The sequence below is a fragment of the Geotrypetes seraphini genome, chromosome 1 (assembly GCF_902459505.1).
Source record: "Geotrypetes seraphini chromosome 1, aGeoSer1.1, whole genome shotgun sequence".
Taxonomy (NCBI): Eukaryota; Metazoa; Chordata; class Amphibia; order Gymnophiona; family Dermophiidae; genus Geotrypetes; species Geotrypetes seraphini.
In genome coordinates, this window is record NC_047084.1 from 20,080,867 (window position 1) to 20,099,888 (window position 19,022).

At 40.6% G+C, this 19,022-nt stretch overlaps 1 protein-coding gene across 6 annotated transcripts in view; it reads right to left on the bottom strand.

Moving 5' to 3' along the window:
• Positions 1–19,022, bottom strand: part of RASGRF2 (Ras protein specific guanine nucleotide releasing factor 2) — a 422,861-nt gene that overhangs the window by 209,989 nt on the left and 193,850 nt on the right. For all 6 annotated transcript variants that reach the window (XM_033924793.1, XM_033924646.1, XM_033924482.1 and 3 more), the window contains exons 6-9: positions 16,975–17,054; positions 8,606–8,799; positions 7,587–7,696; positions 5,530–5,648 (exon numbers count right to left, since the gene is read on the bottom strand). In XM_033924793.1, the coding sequence (XP_033780684.1) occupies positions 5,530–5,648; positions 7,587–7,696; positions 8,606–8,799; positions 16,975–17,054 (503 nt within the window). The remainder of the gene's footprint in view (positions 1–5,529; positions 5,649–7,586; positions 7,697–8,605; positions 8,800–16,974; positions 17,055–19,022) is intronic.

Here is a 19,022-nt window from a genome sequence, read left to right on the forward strand (position 1 = left end):
GAGAAAACTACAATTTTTTCTGTCAATGCTCCTTTTCCCTGAAACAGTATTCCTAACAACCTGCGTGAAAACTTAACACTTATTGATTTTAAAGTGAAGCTAAAGACATTCCTTTTTCTCGATGCCTTTGTAGCTTAAAATGTCCTTTTAAGGATGATTTAGATTTAGAATTTAAAAAGAATTATTTTATAGCTCCCAACTTTTTTTTTCCCCCTTAAGTGTTCTCTTTTTTCTATCATTGTAGTTCCCTTCTCCCCTTTTGTTCATGTTTGTTCTTGTCCTTAAATTGTCTTTGCCCTCAGTTTGTTTTTGATAATATTGCATTTTAATTGTTATGGCATTTTTGTACACTGCCTAGAAGGTTTGAGTGGGCGGTATAATAAATTTTAAATAAACTTGAAACTTTAGGTGGACTTTATAGAATTTGCCGTTTAGTGAATAGGCATGGAATGAGGTGAACCAACAGGCCTTTGGCACAACCAACCTTTGCCCCCACATGACATCAGAATGAGGGTACCAGAAGAAGAGCAGGTGCTGGGGTTGATTTGCTTGGTCCTCATAACTAAAAAGGAGTATTACTACCCCTGAACCAAGGGTATTTTCCAGTTATTTCAAATTAGCATATGTCAATGAATTATTTTTACATGCTTTTAAAATTTATTTGTCAAATTGCCAGAATAGTATTTAATTAATCTAAGTAAAATATATCTGCAAGATTTGGGTTTACAGGAAAAACATTGTAATTGTGTTAAAACCAAAGACGTTAATAATCAATATAGTTTAAACAAGCAGAATAGGTTCCTACCCGCGTAAATCAAGCTGAGCAGGTCATTGGCCAAAATTGATTCTAACCAGCCATTCAAAATCCAGTCAATGAGGGGCAGTTGGGAGCAGAGTTGGGGAGCAGCCAGGAATTATGCAAGTACAGTGGTTCCTTGGATTATGAGCATAATCCGTTCCAGGAGCATGCTCGTAATCCAAAATGCTCGTATATCAAAGCAAGTTTCCCCATAGGAAGTAAGGGAAACTTGCTTTGATATGTTCCCCCACCCCCCGAGGCCAGCAGCGCTGCTCCTCCCCCCCACGAGAGCCAGCATTGCTCCCCCCGAAGGCCCCTCCTGCGAACCGGCACCCCCCCTGCCGCCATCGAGCACCCCCCCGCCGCGACCTGAGGTCTCCCCAACCCACCCGAACCCTCTTCTTACTTTTCTGTAGCCTCCGCAGCGGCACCGGCACCGGCATGTCCTGTGCGTGGTGCCGGTGCCTGAAGATCTGCTTCCTGTGCTGGGCCTTGAAAGAGTTCACGTTCGACGTGAGAGTTTGCAGGGGGGGCGCTCGCAAATCGAAGCGCGCTCGGTTTCCGAGGCGCCGATTTTGCGAATGTTTTGCTCGTCTTGCAAAACACTCACAAACCGGTGCACTCGTAAACCGAGGTACCACTGTACTGGTGACAGGACCACACAGAAAGCTGTCATAACTTTGGGTACTTAGCTACGTGGGTTTTGGAATTGAATATCAGCAAATGCCAATTAACTACTGGATAGTTCAGTATCTTCACTAATCTAATGTTCCCCCTCTCTACCCCAGAACATGAGCATATCCCTTCTTGACCACCAAGAACATGGCTCTCTCCTGACACCCCCTCCCTAGAACTGGTTCCCCAAAAAGTCTCCATGCCCAGAAGAACTGGCTCCCCAAAAGGACAGCTTCATCTTACCTCCCACCCCACCCCTACCCTTTTTAGACCCACCTGGGCCTACGTTAACAGTTTCTGGTGGTCTAGTATAAGAAGGGCAGGAGTGCTCCCCATTCGCTCCTGCCCGTGGTGGCTCCAGGTTCAAAATGGCTGCCATGACCTCTAGCAGTAGTCTCACAGTACATTGTTTTCATGTTCTACCCAAAAAGCAGGCATAATGTTGAGCTTATAAGTACTGGTAGAAAACAATTCATGTGAGTGTATATTATTTACAAAAAAAAAAAAATCTAAATGCATTATTTTCCTATCAATAACTCAGCCTGCCCTGCTTGACATACATCTGACATATTTATTTATTTTATTATACTATCTGTAAGCTATTGAACATTGCTACAAGTAAAAAGCCTGATTTGACTTGAAAGCTACTGAAGCAGTGTACTATGCTCGTTCTGTACCCCTGGCAATGCCTATACATTTATAGTATCAAAGTAGGTGCTATGTTTTCTAAGCTATTACTATTATGCTTGTATACACTGGGGTAAATTGATAAATTCGATAAACTCCTATTTTAATGTGTAAAGTACTATTATATATGCGGAAATCACTTATAACATTATAACCTCTGTGGATGAAACAGGACAAGTTTCCAATAACAGACCTAAAAAAATAAAAGCAGTGTATTTTACTACTCATCAAGGGTATATGTGTGCCAAAACACATGGACTGTAAATCTATTATTACTAAGGTTTTATTTTGTCAGAGTGGAAAATGGTCTCACAGCAGCAGTAATTCTATTGATATGTCACAGGGGCTCATCTGGCAGATATGACTTTGCTTTATCATAGTATTTTGTTTCTGATAATGATCCTTCCAGGAACTTCATATCAGATATTGCAGTTCTACGGCTTAGTAAGATGCCAAAGCCATCTGTTATCAAGAAAATACTGTTATTGTAGAAGGCTAGTAATGGTGGATAAAGAAAAGGTATACCCCTGTAACCTATGTTTCCTCTAAGCTGATTACTTAAGAACATAAGCAATGCCTCTGCTGGGTCAGACCTGAGGTCCATCGTGCCCAGCAGTCCGCTCATGCGGCGGCCCAACAGGTCCAGGACCTGTGCAGTAATCCTCTATCTATACCCCTCTTCAGCACATAAATTCTAGGAGCGCAGCTCACAGATTTTACATGGTCACTCACAAAAATACTTGCAAATCTGGAAAATTGTTGGGTTTTAGAACTTGTTGTCACATGAGAAAAAAATGTGCACACACCCAGCCAATCCTGTAACTAGAGTGCTCCATGGACAACAGAATAAATCAGTCTAGCTATGGCTGATACTGTATCATCTGAGAGTGCTGAAGACAGAACACATGTGAAATTGTACTAGAAAAGCCCAGTAAACTTTTCTGTTCATTTATAGAAGTCTCCATTCAGCCAACCAGACACACTATATACATACTAATCCTACGACCTCTAGTAGAAAATTCTCTGATAATGCAAATAGGATGGTGACATTAGCAGGAAATTTGAGAGACTGAGATTATACTTCACATATTCTGTCTTTTTTTTTAATTATTTATTTATCATTTTATTACATCCCATTTTACAAAGATGTTAAAGGAAATACAAAAATTATATATCTTACTTAGTTAAAAAACTAAGAAACAAAAAATGAACAATGAAAACAGTCATCAAATACAGTCCACAATTAGAGGAAAAGAGACAAAATTAAATAAAGCCCCTCGGGAAAGGGGAACATATACCCAAGAAAATCACAAATTAGGAAATAGAGCAGGTAAGATGTTATCCTATCCATTAATTAATACCGCATTAATAACATATTCTGTCTTAAAAGTGACGTTCATTACTGTCATGGTATATATGGGTACAGCGTCTCCTATTTGGAGACGCTGTACCCCACATCTTTATATAGACAGGGTATGTGAAGTATAATCTCAGTCTCTGAAATTTACTGCTAATGTCACCATATGGCTCCAGACAAAAAGATGATGGATTGAGATATCCGAGTTTCCAATGGGAGTAAGGAGGACAGATAGAGACATCTGTGTTTCAAAGCAATGGAAGTAAAACCCAAATGTCTCAATCCATCCTCCTTTATCAGGAGCCATATGCTAACTTGTATTATGCCAAAGAGAGTTTCTTTATGGAGTTTATAGGATTTCTATACTGTATATAATTCTATAAACTCTAGAAAGAAACTCTCTTTGGTATAATGCAGGTATTACAGTGAATATTAGCAGTAAATTTTAGAGACCAAGTTTATATTTCACATAATATGATTTTAGAGTGAGGATCATTACCAAATGGAAGGTTAGAGCAATGGGTTGATTACCAATAAAGCCAAAGTTCAAACCCACTTTGTGATCTGATTTTAGGCAACTCACTTAACTCTCCACTACCTCCAGTACAATCTTACTCCCCATCACCCTTTTTACTAAGCTGCAGTAGAGGTTTTTACCGTGGCCCAGAGCACTAAGGCCCTGATTCTGCAAAATGCATCTAAAGTTAGGCGTCCTTTGTAGAATCGCGCTCAGTGGCATTCAGCACTGTTTAGAAGTCTAACTTTTTAGGCGCCCTTTAAAGAATCAGGTTTTAGGTGAGATTTAGACATCCAAACAATGTCCCTAATGTTATAATATTTTATTATTATGTTATTAGAATGGTGATTTTATGCTGTTTTTCATTATAATTGTAATAATAATAACAATTTATATACCGCAGGACCGTGAAGTTCTATGCGGTTTACAATGATTGGAAATGTTACAGATTGAATGGAATAGACAAAGTACAGACTTAGTGATTGACAATTCTAGCGATCGTTTGTTGAGGGCTAAGATTGTACAGGTTGGTTTCCTAAGTATTTCAGGAATAGATATGTTTTTAGGCGTTTCCTGAATTCCCCATAGGTAGTAAGCACGAGCAATTGTTAATAATAATAATAACAATTTCTAATAATGGGAGTTGGATATGTTTTAACGCTTTTATTTATTTCTCTTTCATCAGACAGAGTGACTGGGATTTGAACCAGCAACATTAGGGTAGAAGGCTGTAGGTGTAACCAGTGTGCTACAGAGTAAGCTAGCAAGCTGTATAGCAATTGTAAAACTAGGTCTTATAGGCATTGTAAGGAAGTCTACTTTTATAACACTTCATAGGCTTCAGATAGACTTGAGTTCTATGGACGGAACTTAGGCACAGTTTGCTTAATGTGATCTCCTAAATAGCTCTCTGGGTTTTTATTTTTGCTTTATTAAGCTCAAAATACATTTAATAAGCCACCACATAAACAGGGCACATCAATACAAAGATACTGCAAAGAAAACTTGTATTTTTTCTTTTTCTGGGCAAACAGTAATGGTATTTGCTAATTAGAGGAAAAGATCCATTAACTGAAGCACAGCACATAAAAAACAGTTTATGTTTCTTACTAAAAAGTTACCCCTTTTTTCTCACTAAAGATTGCTCCAATGAAGTCATTCTTGAAACAGGTGGATTCAGCAAATAAAGCACATGACAAAAATATATAGATTGCATACATAACTTCATTTACAAAAGTTTAAAACCAGATACAGACCTTAGCATGGCTTCTACTTCATTGCAAATGGAGATTTGCAGCTGCACAATGCTGACCTCATTGTGAGATCATCAAGGTGCACCTGCAAGGTAGAATGCCACAATTAAAATATGTGCTGGAGGAGCTGAACCCATGACCTCTGGAAAAGGAGCATAGGGCTTTTACTTATTGAACTATAGCAGCTTCCAGGCAGGATATCAATTATGCAGTAATCATTCATTTTAGGCATCAGACTTACCTTGGCGAATAAAAGTTTGACTGGTGTCTAATAATATGTCACATCCTTCCACTATCATTCTCTCTATGGCAAGGTTCTTCCGAATATTTTCTGTATCACTCACCTCATCATGCATTACCCTGCATTACAAAATGTTATTTTAACTATATTATATATGGATTGTACATTCCGATCACTTATTTTAAACTATGTATATGACATATACAGTACATTGTACCAAATGGACAAAAAGGGTGACATGAAACCTGCTTAAACTGCAATATTTCAAACCCCATTCACCAAGGATATTTTTCACATTGTCAACAGGTGAAAAAATCCTTATGAGAGAGGAACTTTAGTACTGTAAGGCTAAAATTTAATTATAGAATAACATTTGCCTTTCGGTAGTGATTACAAAATTGTTCAAAATGACAACCTTGGGATTGCCAAATGGATCCAAGTTTCCAAATTTTATTAAAAATTTGATTGAACGATTATATAATTTCTAAGTGATTTACATTAAAAAAAAATTAAAATAATAATATACAAAGAAGACATATAAACAATACTAATGTTAATACTGACTTACAAGAGACATAAGGAAACAAGGGGGAGAACTACAATTTTTTAAAAGCAAAGAAACATTCAAGGTAAACACATTAAAGGAGGGGAGGTATTTTTTAGCCTTATAAGGCTAGTTTCTGGTATTTTAAAGAGTCTATCTATATATCCCTGTTAATGGATAATTTCAACTGTTTCTGAACTTAATGGTAAAACTTAATATTAAAAACCATCATTAAATAGAAATGTTTTAAGAGCAATTTTAAATTTCTCTAACTGTCTTTCTTCTCTTAAGAAAGACAGAAGTCGATTCCAAATTTATGGAGCTGTAATGGAGAAAATCTCCGCTCTTCTCGTATTTATGATTTTCAACAGTAGAATTGTCAAGAGATTTTGTTCCGCTGATCTAAGTGTTTGTGAAGAAGCATACGGCAACAGCAGTCTGTCAAGAAAGATAGGTTGTTGTGTTTGTCGGATTTTAAATGTCAGAAGCGCTAGTTTATAGGTTATCCTATGTGGAATTGGTAGCCAATGGGCACTTTTTAGAAGGGGTGTGATATAATCTAACTTTTTTGAATTAGTAATGACTTTTATTGCTGTGTTCTGAATGATTTGTAAACATCGTATTTCTTTTTGGGGCAAGTTATTGTATAAAGCATTGCAATAATCAGTGTCAGTGTTGTGAAATGCTATGCAGATGCTCCGGGTTAGCTTCCCAAGCCTCATATCTGGTCTTCAAGTAGAGAATGACAAAGTGACAGAATTAATCACTGTTTGCATCCATGTGGATAGCTGCGGGAAACCATCCCCATGTTATTCTTTAAGGAGAGAGGGTTACTATACAGGGTACTTCAGGATTAGGGCATAAACAATTTAGATGGTGGAGAACTTACAGGTCATGGACCTGGGGGGTCGCCACGAGAGCAGACTGCTGGGCACAATGGACCCCTGGTCTGTCCCTGCAGAGGCAATGCTTATGTTCTTATGAATCACAGTACGAATGGGCACAATCACTGATCCTCAAATCTTGCATTGAAGAATGCTGGTATAGAAGGACTGAGGTTGAGATAGACACTAAAGAATGACACGGGATGGTTTCCTGTGGGGTCGGGAATGGTGATGAATTTTGTCACCGTGTCATTCTCTAAAGATTAGCCAGGGCTGGGACATTTTCACACAACCCTTGATGAAACTCACAGTTGAATTCTGCATATGAGTTGTAATTTCCTCTCATCTAGAATGTCAGTAGCTGATTCTTAAGCAGATTTAAGTTATCTGTGCCCCAATATACAGATAACTTTTGTTCCCTCATTTTTGGGGATGAAATGCTGGGAACAATACATTTAAACAAAAATCAACACAGTTGAAAACAATTTCCCAATGGAAAGCTGAGATAACCTATCTGAAAAGAGACTTGTGTTACTTTTGAACTAGTTTATACAAAACATTAAAAGGAAAATATTAAAATATTCTTCAATCAAAGAGCTTCTCTCTTCTAAAACTCCCCAAGATCTTACCTTGATAATTCTTCCAGCTTTGATTTAGCAAATTCCAAACTCTTTCTTTCCACATGTTCATGGGGTGTATGAGCCAGAAGTTCATGAAGTGTTATAATATACCTAGGGATCTGAACACAAATAATGAGTCAGCAACCTGTTCAGTATTTTGTTAGAAAGTATTCTCATATGTGAACATGGACCAAATTTCTACATTTACATTTTAATTCTCTTTAAGCTAAAAGCAAAGCAGAAAAGAACAGGTTCCCTTTGCTAGTCTGCTGACATGATAACTGAAACAATAAAATGTTTTATAACAGTACATTTTCTTTTTAAAAAAAAGAATTATCAAGTAATGCCATTTTCATAGTTTATCACTGAAGACAAATCAGCACAATAATGGACAAAGCCTGAACACAGCATAATGCTGTCAATCAGCTAACAATCTACATGGCATTAATGCCTTTTAAATGCCAGCAAAGCTTTTAGAGCATGCAAATGAATTGAACTTGCAGGTTCATATTACTGATAATGCTAGTAAAATAAATTCTCACATCATCCATTCATCCATTCCCTTTTTATACCTCTAATTTTCCTTATCTGCCCAAAATTAACTTACAAAGGAGTTGAGGAAAATCATTTTCTGCTTAACATCCCCTCTTCCAAAATGTAGTGTAACATGGACACTGATAATCTATTAAGCACTTGTCAGCTATGGGATCTCTCGTAATGAGCACACTCCCATTTAATTAAATCATTACAGTGTCTCTCACAGAATACAGTCTTCAGATATAGCCATGGCAACATGTACATTTCCATTAAGGAATACCAAAGCGTCATGAAATAGTGCCATCTTTTTTTTTTCTGGGCATGACTCATGTTTTTTTAATTAAAGAACTCATACAACGTATGTGCTAGTTTCCAGATGACTTTTCTTTTGAGCAACAATTTGCAAGGGTCACTTTTTATTCTTATGATATAATAAATAGTACACCTGAATTTCTGGACACATGCAATTAAAGCAAGCAGAGAAAGCTTACCTGAAACATAGGATAAGTTAAAAATGTTTCCAACATCCTCCCCTCACAAGCAGAATTGGCTTCATATTGCTTCAAAAGCTTATCAAAATCTCTGTTTTGCTTACAGTTTGCCAGCACTTGCAGGCTAAACTGGTGATTACGAACAAATTCTTGGTAAATGTTCAACATGGGTAGCAGAATATCAAATAAGTCAGCTAGAAAAACAATTGAAAATTGAAACAATATCTTATTCTAATTATCTACATCTTCACTGGTCTTCAAATAAGCAATAAAGCAAATTTGTTTACCTGTAATCTACAGGCAGATAAATCAAACACACAAGTAAGTGATGTCATCCAAGATTAGTTCTCTCATAACTCAGAAAATCTTTGTATGTCCCTTCATGAGTCAAACCATGCCACTAGAGGTCATGGCAGCCATTTTTTTTTAGTGGGGCATGAGAAGCAGGAGTAAGTGGGGTTCATGCCTGCGTCAACCCAAACTACACACCAGGCCTCTTCAGGTAGGTCTGTGGGGGGTTGCTATGATTTAGGGAGAGGGCCAAGAGGGGAGTCAGCCTTTGCTCGGGGGGTGGGGGAGAGGTGAGAGGAAAGGTTTCCAACTTTTCTCAAGGGGGTCAGCAGGGGGCTCAACTATGCTTAGGTGGTGGATGGGATCACAACAGTGCTTGAGAGGAGCCAAGAGAAGGTGCAGCAGCTTCAGGCCGCAACCCAGAAATTATGTGTGTGCTGGCACTGCATATCAGCCAGAACCCACATAGGCTCTTGACCAAAGTTAGGACTGCTATTTTTGTGGTTCTGTTTGGTTGCTTAGCTATGTGGATACTGGAACCCACATAACTACTGGCTCCTCCCTGACTTTACCTCTGGAACACCTCTTTACGGCCCTCTTGAAAAATGGCTGGTCAGAGCCAATATTCAGGGGCACTGCCTGATTAAGTGCTACAAAATATCAGTACCTGGTCTGCAGATCGTGATTTAAGCAGGCAAGGGTCTCTTCTGCCCACTTAAATCACTTTAAATACTGTCCTGCTAGTTAATACAGTCTCATTCAGGGACTACTCAATATGATGTAACACTTAAATGAGCTTGTCTGCCAGCTGATTGTGATCCTCTGGAATGCAGATGGCCTTCTTAAAGCACCCCAAGAAGATCTCAAATTCTAGCCATCTGGTGCCTCCGTATTTGTTGATATAGCACATAGTTACTTGATGTTCTGTCTTTATCAACATTATTTATGTTTATTTATTGATACTTATAAACCATATCTCCAAAGATGCTGCATGTGATAATCAACACTACTTTCTCTCAAAAATGAAATGCAAAGATGCTGATCGCATTGTAGATAAATGGCACCGGGAAGGGGCCTAAGGCTCTGATTGGCCCAGGTTGTTTAAGGTCCCTCCTATGGGAGGGGCCTTATGCATCTGAGCCAATCAGAGCTTAGGCCTCTTCCCGGTGCATCTGGGGAGGGGCTTGAAACTCCATCTCTTCTGCCTTGCTGCATCGTATGCTTAGAACAAGCTGCCCAAATCCCTATGGCAGGCTCCAACTCTGGCAGTGTTTAAGGCCTGTTTAAAAGCCCTCCTCTTTGAAAGTGCTTTTGACTCCTAACTCCTCTTGGGTTATGCATCCCCTACCTTCTATATCATGTCTGTCTGTGCAAGTTAGATTGTAAGCTCTTCCGAGCAGGGACCTTCTAGAAATGTCAAAATATACTGCACTGCATACGCTTTTCAGTGCTCGTATAAGTGATAAGTAGTAGTAATAGTAGTAGCTGTCCTTCAATTAGATTATACATTCTTTTATTCATGGTGATCATTATGCAGTGAGGTTGGAATTCCTGGTTTTGGAAACAGGCAGCCCATGTGGGCAGGGTCAGACAGCAATAAAATAGACTGTGGTTGCCCACCCCCGCCAAGACCTTAGCACTGAAGGGGAAATCTTGGAAGTTAAGCCAGAAGAAATTTGCTGTGCATGGTGTCTGAAGTCCCTGCCACACAGCAGCGGGTGCCTGCAGACCTGGTCCTATATTCTACCTTTGCCTCTCTTTTCTCCTTGTGCTTGTAGGAGAGAAATGCTTTTTTCTTCTCCTTAATGAGGTGTGAGATCTCCGCAGTGAACCATTGGGGTTTATTGTTTCTTTGTCATTTATTTACTGATTTTATGAAGCAGTTAGTTGCTTCATGTATGGTTGATTTCAGTGTTAACCACTTAGCTTCTACATCATCGGTCTCCGCTTGGTCCTGCAGCGTCCGATGGACGAAATCTCCCATGCGTGCGAAGTCTGTGCCCCGGAAATTGAGTACCTTTGTTTTCGTGTTTGATCTAGGGAAGCCTTTCCTAAGGTTGAACCATACTATGTTGTGGTCGCTGGAGGCTAGCGTATCTCCTACTGAGACCTCTGAGACGCTTTCCCCGTTGGTGAGTACCAGGTCGAGGATCGCCTGGGCCCTAGTGGGCTCCGTTACCATTTGTTTGAGACGTGCTCCCTTTATGGAGGTTAAGAGCCTCCTGCTACCGCTGGTTGTCGCTGAAAATGAGTTCCAGTCTGCTTCAGGCATATTGAAGTCCCCTAGCAGTACAGCTTCTCCTCGTAGAGTGATATTCTCTATGTCTTCAATTAATTCTGCGTCCATGTCTTCCAGTTGTCTTGGGGGTCTGTATACCACACCTAGATACAGACATTTTTCTCTGCCTCTTGCCAGGTTTACCCAGAGGGACTCCCCGGTGTACTTGACATCTGTGATCCTGGTGGTTTTGATGTCCTCTTTAATGTATAGAGCTACCCCTCCTCCTAACCTACCCTCTCTGTCCTGACGAAGTAGATTGTAGCCCGGTATAGCCATATCCCACCCATGTGAGTGCGTGAACCAAGTTTCAGATATTGCCACCACATCTAGGTCGGCATTCCTTATTTCAGCCTCCAATTCTAGAATTTTGTTACCTAAACTGTGTGCATTGACATACATGGCCCTCCATATCTTGTGTTTGCTAAGTCCCTGTGAGGCGTATCCTACCCGAGTCGGTGTGACTCCTAAAGAACTGTTTGCAATGTGGGTACTTACCTTGGATATGGAAGCGGAGTTTCGACTCACCTCATCAGGATAATTCCTTTCTGCACTAATATGTGAATGGATACCCTCCCCCGACTTACCTAGTTTAAAGCCCTGTGAAGCAGGCGGGCTAGTCGGTGTCCGAAGATGTTCTTACCCCTACTAGCTGAGAACTTTCGGCAACTCCTTCGGATCAGTCTAACCAATTTCGTCATCCTTCTTCTAATTATCCCTACAGAAGAACATATCAGCCACAACAGTTCTTCCAGCAGTATTATCCAAGGAGACGTTTTACACCTTATGCCAGAGCTCCACTGCAATGTGCGCAAACATCTCAGTATGCATCTAGACAACGTCCTCGGGGTGGTAAGCAGCAGGCCGTTTCTCAACTCCCGACACCCAAGCCTGCTCCTAGTTTTTGACCATCTTCCAGTAGGGGGGTGGCTAACACAATTTTACTCAATTTGGCAGCAGATTACAACAGACCAATAGGTCCTCAATATTGTGCTTCAGGAGTATCGACTAAATTTCCAATCCCATACCATACCTTCCAGAGCTCCACCCCTATCCACAATTCCTCCTCAACATGTGTCTCAGTTGTCAGCAGAACTCTCGCTTCTTCTCCACAACAATGCATAGAAATACCACCCATTCAACTCAATCAGGGGTTCTACTCAAAGTTTTTTCTGATCCCCAAGAAGACACAGTGTCTTCGTCCAATACTCAACCTCAGACCTCTCAATGTCTGCCTCAAAAGGGAAAAGTTCAGAATGCTTTCCCTTTCGGTGATTCTGCCTCTCCTTCATCAGCATCTCCTTCATCAGCCCTAGATCTTAAGGATGCTTACATTCATGTTCCAATTCATCCTTCCCATTGGAAATTTCTCAGATTCAAATTTCTCAGTTGCCATTTCCAATACAAGGGCCTTCCGTTCAGCCCAATGAGTTTTCACCAAATGCCTGGCAGTGGTGGCAGCACAATTAAGAACACAACACCATATAGTGTTTCCATACCTGGACAATTGGCTATTACTGGCTCATTCCAAGGACCGTCTTCTTTTCACCAATCAGACCAGGGTACATACCTTGCAAAGTCTGGGCTTCATCATCAACTTCGATAAGTCCAAATTCACTCCAGTGCGTACCCTAACTTTCATTGGAGCAATTTTGGACACCACCGCTGCAAGGGCCTATTTACCTCAAGAAAGACATCTGGCTATCAACCCAAGTCAGACAGTCAACTCTCTTACCAGCTTGAGAGATATTATGACTGCTGGGCCACATGGCAGCCTCGAATGCATTGATGCCACATGTCAGACTACACATGCGTCCATTGCAGTGGCACCTCAAGTTGTACTGGAACCAGCGATTCCACCTGCTTACAGCTGATTCCCCTGCCGTCCAACATCAAGGATTCCCTTCTATGGTGGATTCGCTCCATCTCCCTAAAGGCAGGATGTCCCTTTCAGTTCCCTCCGCCTTCTCTAAGCATCATCACCGATGCTTCCATTCAGGGGTGGGGAGCTCACCTCAACAATCTTTGCACACAGGGTCAGTGGACTCCATCAGAGCAATCCCTTCACATCAATCATCTGGAACTCAGAGCAGTGTTCTATGTGCTTCTCGCTTTCGTCACTGGATAGGTCACAAGAACATTCTCATTCAGACCGACAATCAAGTGACCATGTTTTACATAAATAAATAGAGCGGTTCCGGATCCCTCAAATTATGCAGAGAAGCTTATCTCCTCTGGTCCTATGCCCTGACGCTCAGCATCAATCTGGGCAGTCTACATTCCAGGAGATCAAAATATCCTGGCCAATTCCCTCAGCAGGAAACTCGACCCACACGAATGGGCCCTCAATCCTGCAATACTAACATCTATCTTCCACCAATGGAGGACTCCTCAAGTGGATCTCTTCGCTTCTCCCATCAATGCACAGTGCACCCTCTTTTGCTCCCTGTGCCCAGCACCACGAACTCTAGCCAGGGATGCCTTTTCAATTACATGGAACCACATTCTGTTTTATGCATTCCCACTGCTCCTTCTCATCTCTAGAGTGCTTCAGAAGGTTTTAGCAGACAAGACACATCTCATTCTCATTGCACCCAGGTGGCCCAGACAAGTCTGGTTTCCACTGCTTCTGAATCTACTGGATGCACCCCCAATACCCTTGGGTGACCATCCATCTCTTCTGTCTCATCACAACGGCCAGCTGCTATATCCCAATCTCCACAGTCTGAGTCTCACGGCATAGAAATTGAGAGCTCACTCCTAACGGATCTCCCGCTTTCCCAATCTGTGAAAACAGTTCTTCTTGCAGCACGACGACCTGCTACACAGAAATCATATGCAGCAAAACGGAAACGTTTTACAATATGGTCTCATGATCATGGTTTACAACTGCTCCATTGCCCGCCGGACCATGTCTTCACATATCTCCTGCATTTGTCTGATTCAGGGCTCAAGACGAACTCTGTCAGACTTCATTTATCAGCAAATTCAGTGTATCATTCATTGATCAACAGTAAACCAATCTCACAACACCCTCTCATGGCTTGTTTCCTGAGAGGTCTCAACAATCTTAGACCTCCATTGAAAACCCCTATTCCAGAGTGGGACCTCAATGTAGTGCTAGATCACTTTGCCTTCATTTTTTCCAACTCCGCATGCCTCTGAGACAGAAGAAAAACTTCATTCCTTAGATTGCAGAAGAGCACTGCTTTTTTAACTCAAAACTACTTCTCATCTCCGGAAATCCTCTCAATTATTTGTGTCTTACAATCCACGTTGCATACATTTTTGCTACACAAGAGCTCATCTACAGGCTCCTGATTCCATTGGGGCCCAAAGACTGCAGGATATTTGCAGAGCAGCTACCTGGTCATCTGTACATACTTTTACCAAGCATTACTGCTTAGACCAAGGCTTAGCTCAAGATGTTCGCTTTGGACAATCAGTTTTGCGTAACCTCTTACAATTATAGACTGTTTCCACCTCCCTTATGCTTCTTCAGCTTGGAACGCACCAATCAAGTGGGGCAGCATATCCCCTGCCTGTCTCCGGAGAAAGCAAAGTTGCTTACCTGTAACAGGTGTTCTCCATAGACAGCAGGGGAATGCAGCCACACTTGCCCGCCTGCCATCCCCTCATCTCTTTTGTTAGAGAATAAACTGACAGGTGAAGGTGAGGAGGCTCGAGGAGTAGGCAATCCTGCACATGTTCAGTAAGCTCAAAAACTTACTGTAGCTATGGGAGAGAGTATTGATGCCGTTTGGCTCAGTCAGAGACTTCACCAATCAAGTGTGGCTGCACTCCTCTGCTGTCTATGGAGAACACCTGTTATAGGTAAGCAACTTTGCTTTCTCTCTCTGAGAGATCCCACGTGCCTATCCCAGGCCCTCTTGAATTCAGACACAATCTCTGCTTCCACCACCTCTTCCGGGAGACTTTTCCATGCATGTACCACCCTTTCCGTAAAAAAGTATTTCCTCAGATTACTCCTATGCCCTCTCATTACAGAATTTTCTTTCAAATGAAAGAGACTCAACTCATGCACATTTATATTACGTAGGTATTTAAACATCTCTATCAATCTCTCCTCTCCTGATTTTCTTCCTTCAGCAGTATCATTTATAAAAATGGCCCGCACTGTAACGGAGGAGGCCGGAGGAGGAGGAGGGACTGAGCACCCCTCTTGCTCCAAACTTAAAGGTATGGGGAGGGGGGGGGACGATGATGATGGCGGCGGGGGAGAGGGAATGGGAATGACCCGACCGTGGGGGGCCCTGATGGCAGGAGGGAGTTGGTATCCCTCCTCCCATTTTGGGGGGTTGGGTTGAGGATAGGGCGATGTCGGGAGGCTTTTTTTTTCATTTGGCAGATATTTTGCGTGTAATACAAGCAAAATACCTGTGCTAATAAAAAAAAAAAGAAAAAAGCCTCCTGACAGAAGCCCTGACAGCAGTGAAAGGCTTCTCACTGAGCGACTGAGTTGGGGAGTTTGCATGCAAATGATATGTACCTCCGTGAAAATCATTTGCATGCAAACTTGATAGTAAATCAATCGCTGTTTAAAAATCGGCCAGAGACTCAGCCAACAGCGATTGAGTCGCTATCTTTAGTGAATCTGGGCCACAGTCACTTATTCTTAACTACAAGATTTGCAAGCTCTCTCCCCAGCTACTGCAGCCAAAAGGCACACCCTGGAAGGATTCCTTCACTTAGGACCTCCCTGAGCTATTAAGCTTCAGGGCATTTAAAACTCCTCTCTGCCTGAGCCCTGCCTTCTGTCTCTACAGATTAGTCCCACCTACTCTAAATTGGTTTACTCCCAGCATCCATGAGCTAGTGCCCCCTGTTGTAAGGTGGTTTAATTGCAATATCAATAAGGGAGTATTCTTTACTTTTAAAATTTTATTGTACACTGTTTAGATCTGTTGTAAGCTGGAACAGTATATCAAATTTTAATAAACTTAAACATATATGAATGGATAGTTTACTTTTGATTATTTTCCACTTAAAAGTTATACATAGAGGTTTGGGAATTCTTTCTCTACACATAGGGCTCCTTTTATCAAGGCGCGCTACGAGGGTTAGCGCATGGACATTTCATCACGCGCTAACCCCCGCGGCAGCCTAAAATCCTAACGCCTCATCAATGGAGGCGTTAGGTACTAGCACGGCAAGCGGTTTAACGTGCGGTATTTGTACCGCACCTTTGTAAAAGGACCCCATAATCTTTTCACAAAAAAATCATATAAGCAGTTTTACATCATCAAAACTACGTGTATTGTTTGATTTACTCCTCCCCTCAAGAAATGCTTCTTCACAATAGGGGAGAAAAGTCACACATTTTAGTTTATAGTTATAGTTTATAGTTTATTAAAATTTGATTAAACGCTAAACATAAAATTTCAAAGCGTTGTAACATTAAAATCTGAAATAAACAAAAACCATACAAAACTGACTAACTTGGGGGGAAGGGTAAAACAAAAAGGATGGAAGGGGGAAATTACAATTCTTAAAAAAAATAAAAAAAAGAGGATAAAAACAAAGGGAAAGAATTGGGAAATATTTAATTTTTTTTTTAAGTGAAAATAAATTAAAAAGGTATGGGACAAGTCAATCGAAGGCATCTTTAAAAAGAAGGCATTTTAAGCTACTCCCATATTGGAAGAACAATCAAAATCTTCCACTTCTGCAATGAAAATACTTTTATCCACAAAAATATTTTTTATTAATGCTTTCAGATATATTAAAAATTTTAGCTATAAGAATGTATGATAAAATGCTGATAGAATAAAGAACTTACCTAAAATTAAAGTCGGCCAATTAGCTATTCTTGCTTTTAATCCCTGGTGAAATATTTCATGAAGAAACATTATAGTTTCACTGTGAAAATAAAAGAAACGAAAAGTTAGCCTCTATACTGTATTTTGGTAACTCAGTTAAAATCAGATGCATTAATCCCTCCTTTAACAAAGACGCTTTGCCAAATGGTGAGCCACCCATAGGAACAGAAAGGGTGGCTTGGCAGCATGGCTTTGTAAAAGGGGGGGGATAAATGAGTTCTCATTTTGTGTCAATGGGGAAAATGTCTTTTTTCTGCTACGGTGGCAAAATAACACTCAGGATTTAGGAAGTTTCAGCACCCCCTCGTAAACTGAAAATAAGGGAACTACTAAAATGATCCAACAAATGGCTTCAACACTTGCTTCCCCACAAAAAAAAGTAAAATAAAATACTGTATAAAAAAGAGCAAGCGATATTCTAAATAATACACAGGAAGTAAGTTCACATATAGATTTCTAGATATAATCTGTAAAATCTTAATTAGAACTTTGTTCATAACTGGAAAATTGAGGGCATTTTGGACTGAACTCAAAAGACTCCTAGACCATGATTCTATAAAGGGTGCCTAAGTCCTGTCTAATGGTGACTTAGGCATCCAAACTAAGTGGATAATGAGCCATTTAAGGGTCTTAATGAGCGATAATTGGCACATGGACGTCCAAAGGATGTGGACATCATTTTGTAGGTACCTCCACAATTTCATGGACGCCCATTGGGAAAACTCATGCATGGGAATAGGCATGGGCGTAGAATGGGCGTGGTCTAGACAAGGCTTCAATATGGGCATCCTTCGATTCATTTGCATAACGCTGAGAGACCTAGGGCATCCATCTTATGCCTACATTGTAGACAAATGAAAACCAGATAGACCTGAGTTCTATGGATTGAACTTAGGCACAGTTTGGAAGTCCTTAATACGATCTGCTAAATAGCTCTCTGGGTTTTTATTTTTGCTTTATTAAGCTCAAAATACATTTAGGGCTTCTTTTACGAAGATGCGCTAGTGTTTTTAGTGCGCGCTATAGCGCGTTAGCCAAAAAACTACCGCCTGCTCAAGATGAGGCGGTAGAGGCTAGCGCACGCTATTCCGCACGTTAAGGCCCTAACGCACCTTCGTCAAAGGAGCCCTTAATAAGGCACCACATAAACAGGGCACATTAAAACAGATATATTACATGCAAAACCTTCTATTTTTGTGGACATACACCAATGCTATTTGCTAATTAGAGTAAAAGATCCATTAAATGAAGCACAGCACATGAAAAACACAGCTTTAGGTTTCTTGCTAAAAAGCTACCCTCTTTTTCTGACTAAACAGTGGATTGCATACATAACTTCATTTGCAAAAGCTTAAAAACAGAAAAAAAACTGATACAGATCTTAGCATGGCCTCTACTTCATTGCAATCCTGGGCCCTCACTGTACAAATGAAGATGAATGAGTCCAAAACAAAACTACTTTGGCTTGGCCCAAAATTAGATCAGCTACCCTCACTCATTTCATTACCCTCTGGACCCACACTGCAGATTGAATTCTCATGCAGAGTCTTAGGTGTCATTACAGACTCTACACTTTCATTTAATGACCATCGTAACTCTCTGGTAAAAAAAAAAAAAAAAATGTTTTTTTAGTCTCCACATGTTGAGAAAAGTGAGATTCTGTTTCCACCAACAACATTTTGCTGTCCTTGTACAATCAATCATTCTTTCTTCAAAGACTTCAGCAGATCTAGAATACTGCGGCTAGGCTGATCTTCACAAAAAGCAAATTTGATAATGTCTCCCGCTTCTGTCAAAACTTCACTGGCTTCCAGTAATTTCTAGGGTTCACTTTAAATATGCCTGCCTAACGTTCAAGATCTTGCATGGCACTCTTCCGCCTCTAATTCCACTATCTTGGAATTCTGCTACCAGATCCATTCAAAAACTTAAACTACCTTTCCCCTCGTTAAAAGGCGTTATCTATGCTGAAAAATTAGGGAAATCTCTTTTCTTCAAAATCACCTTC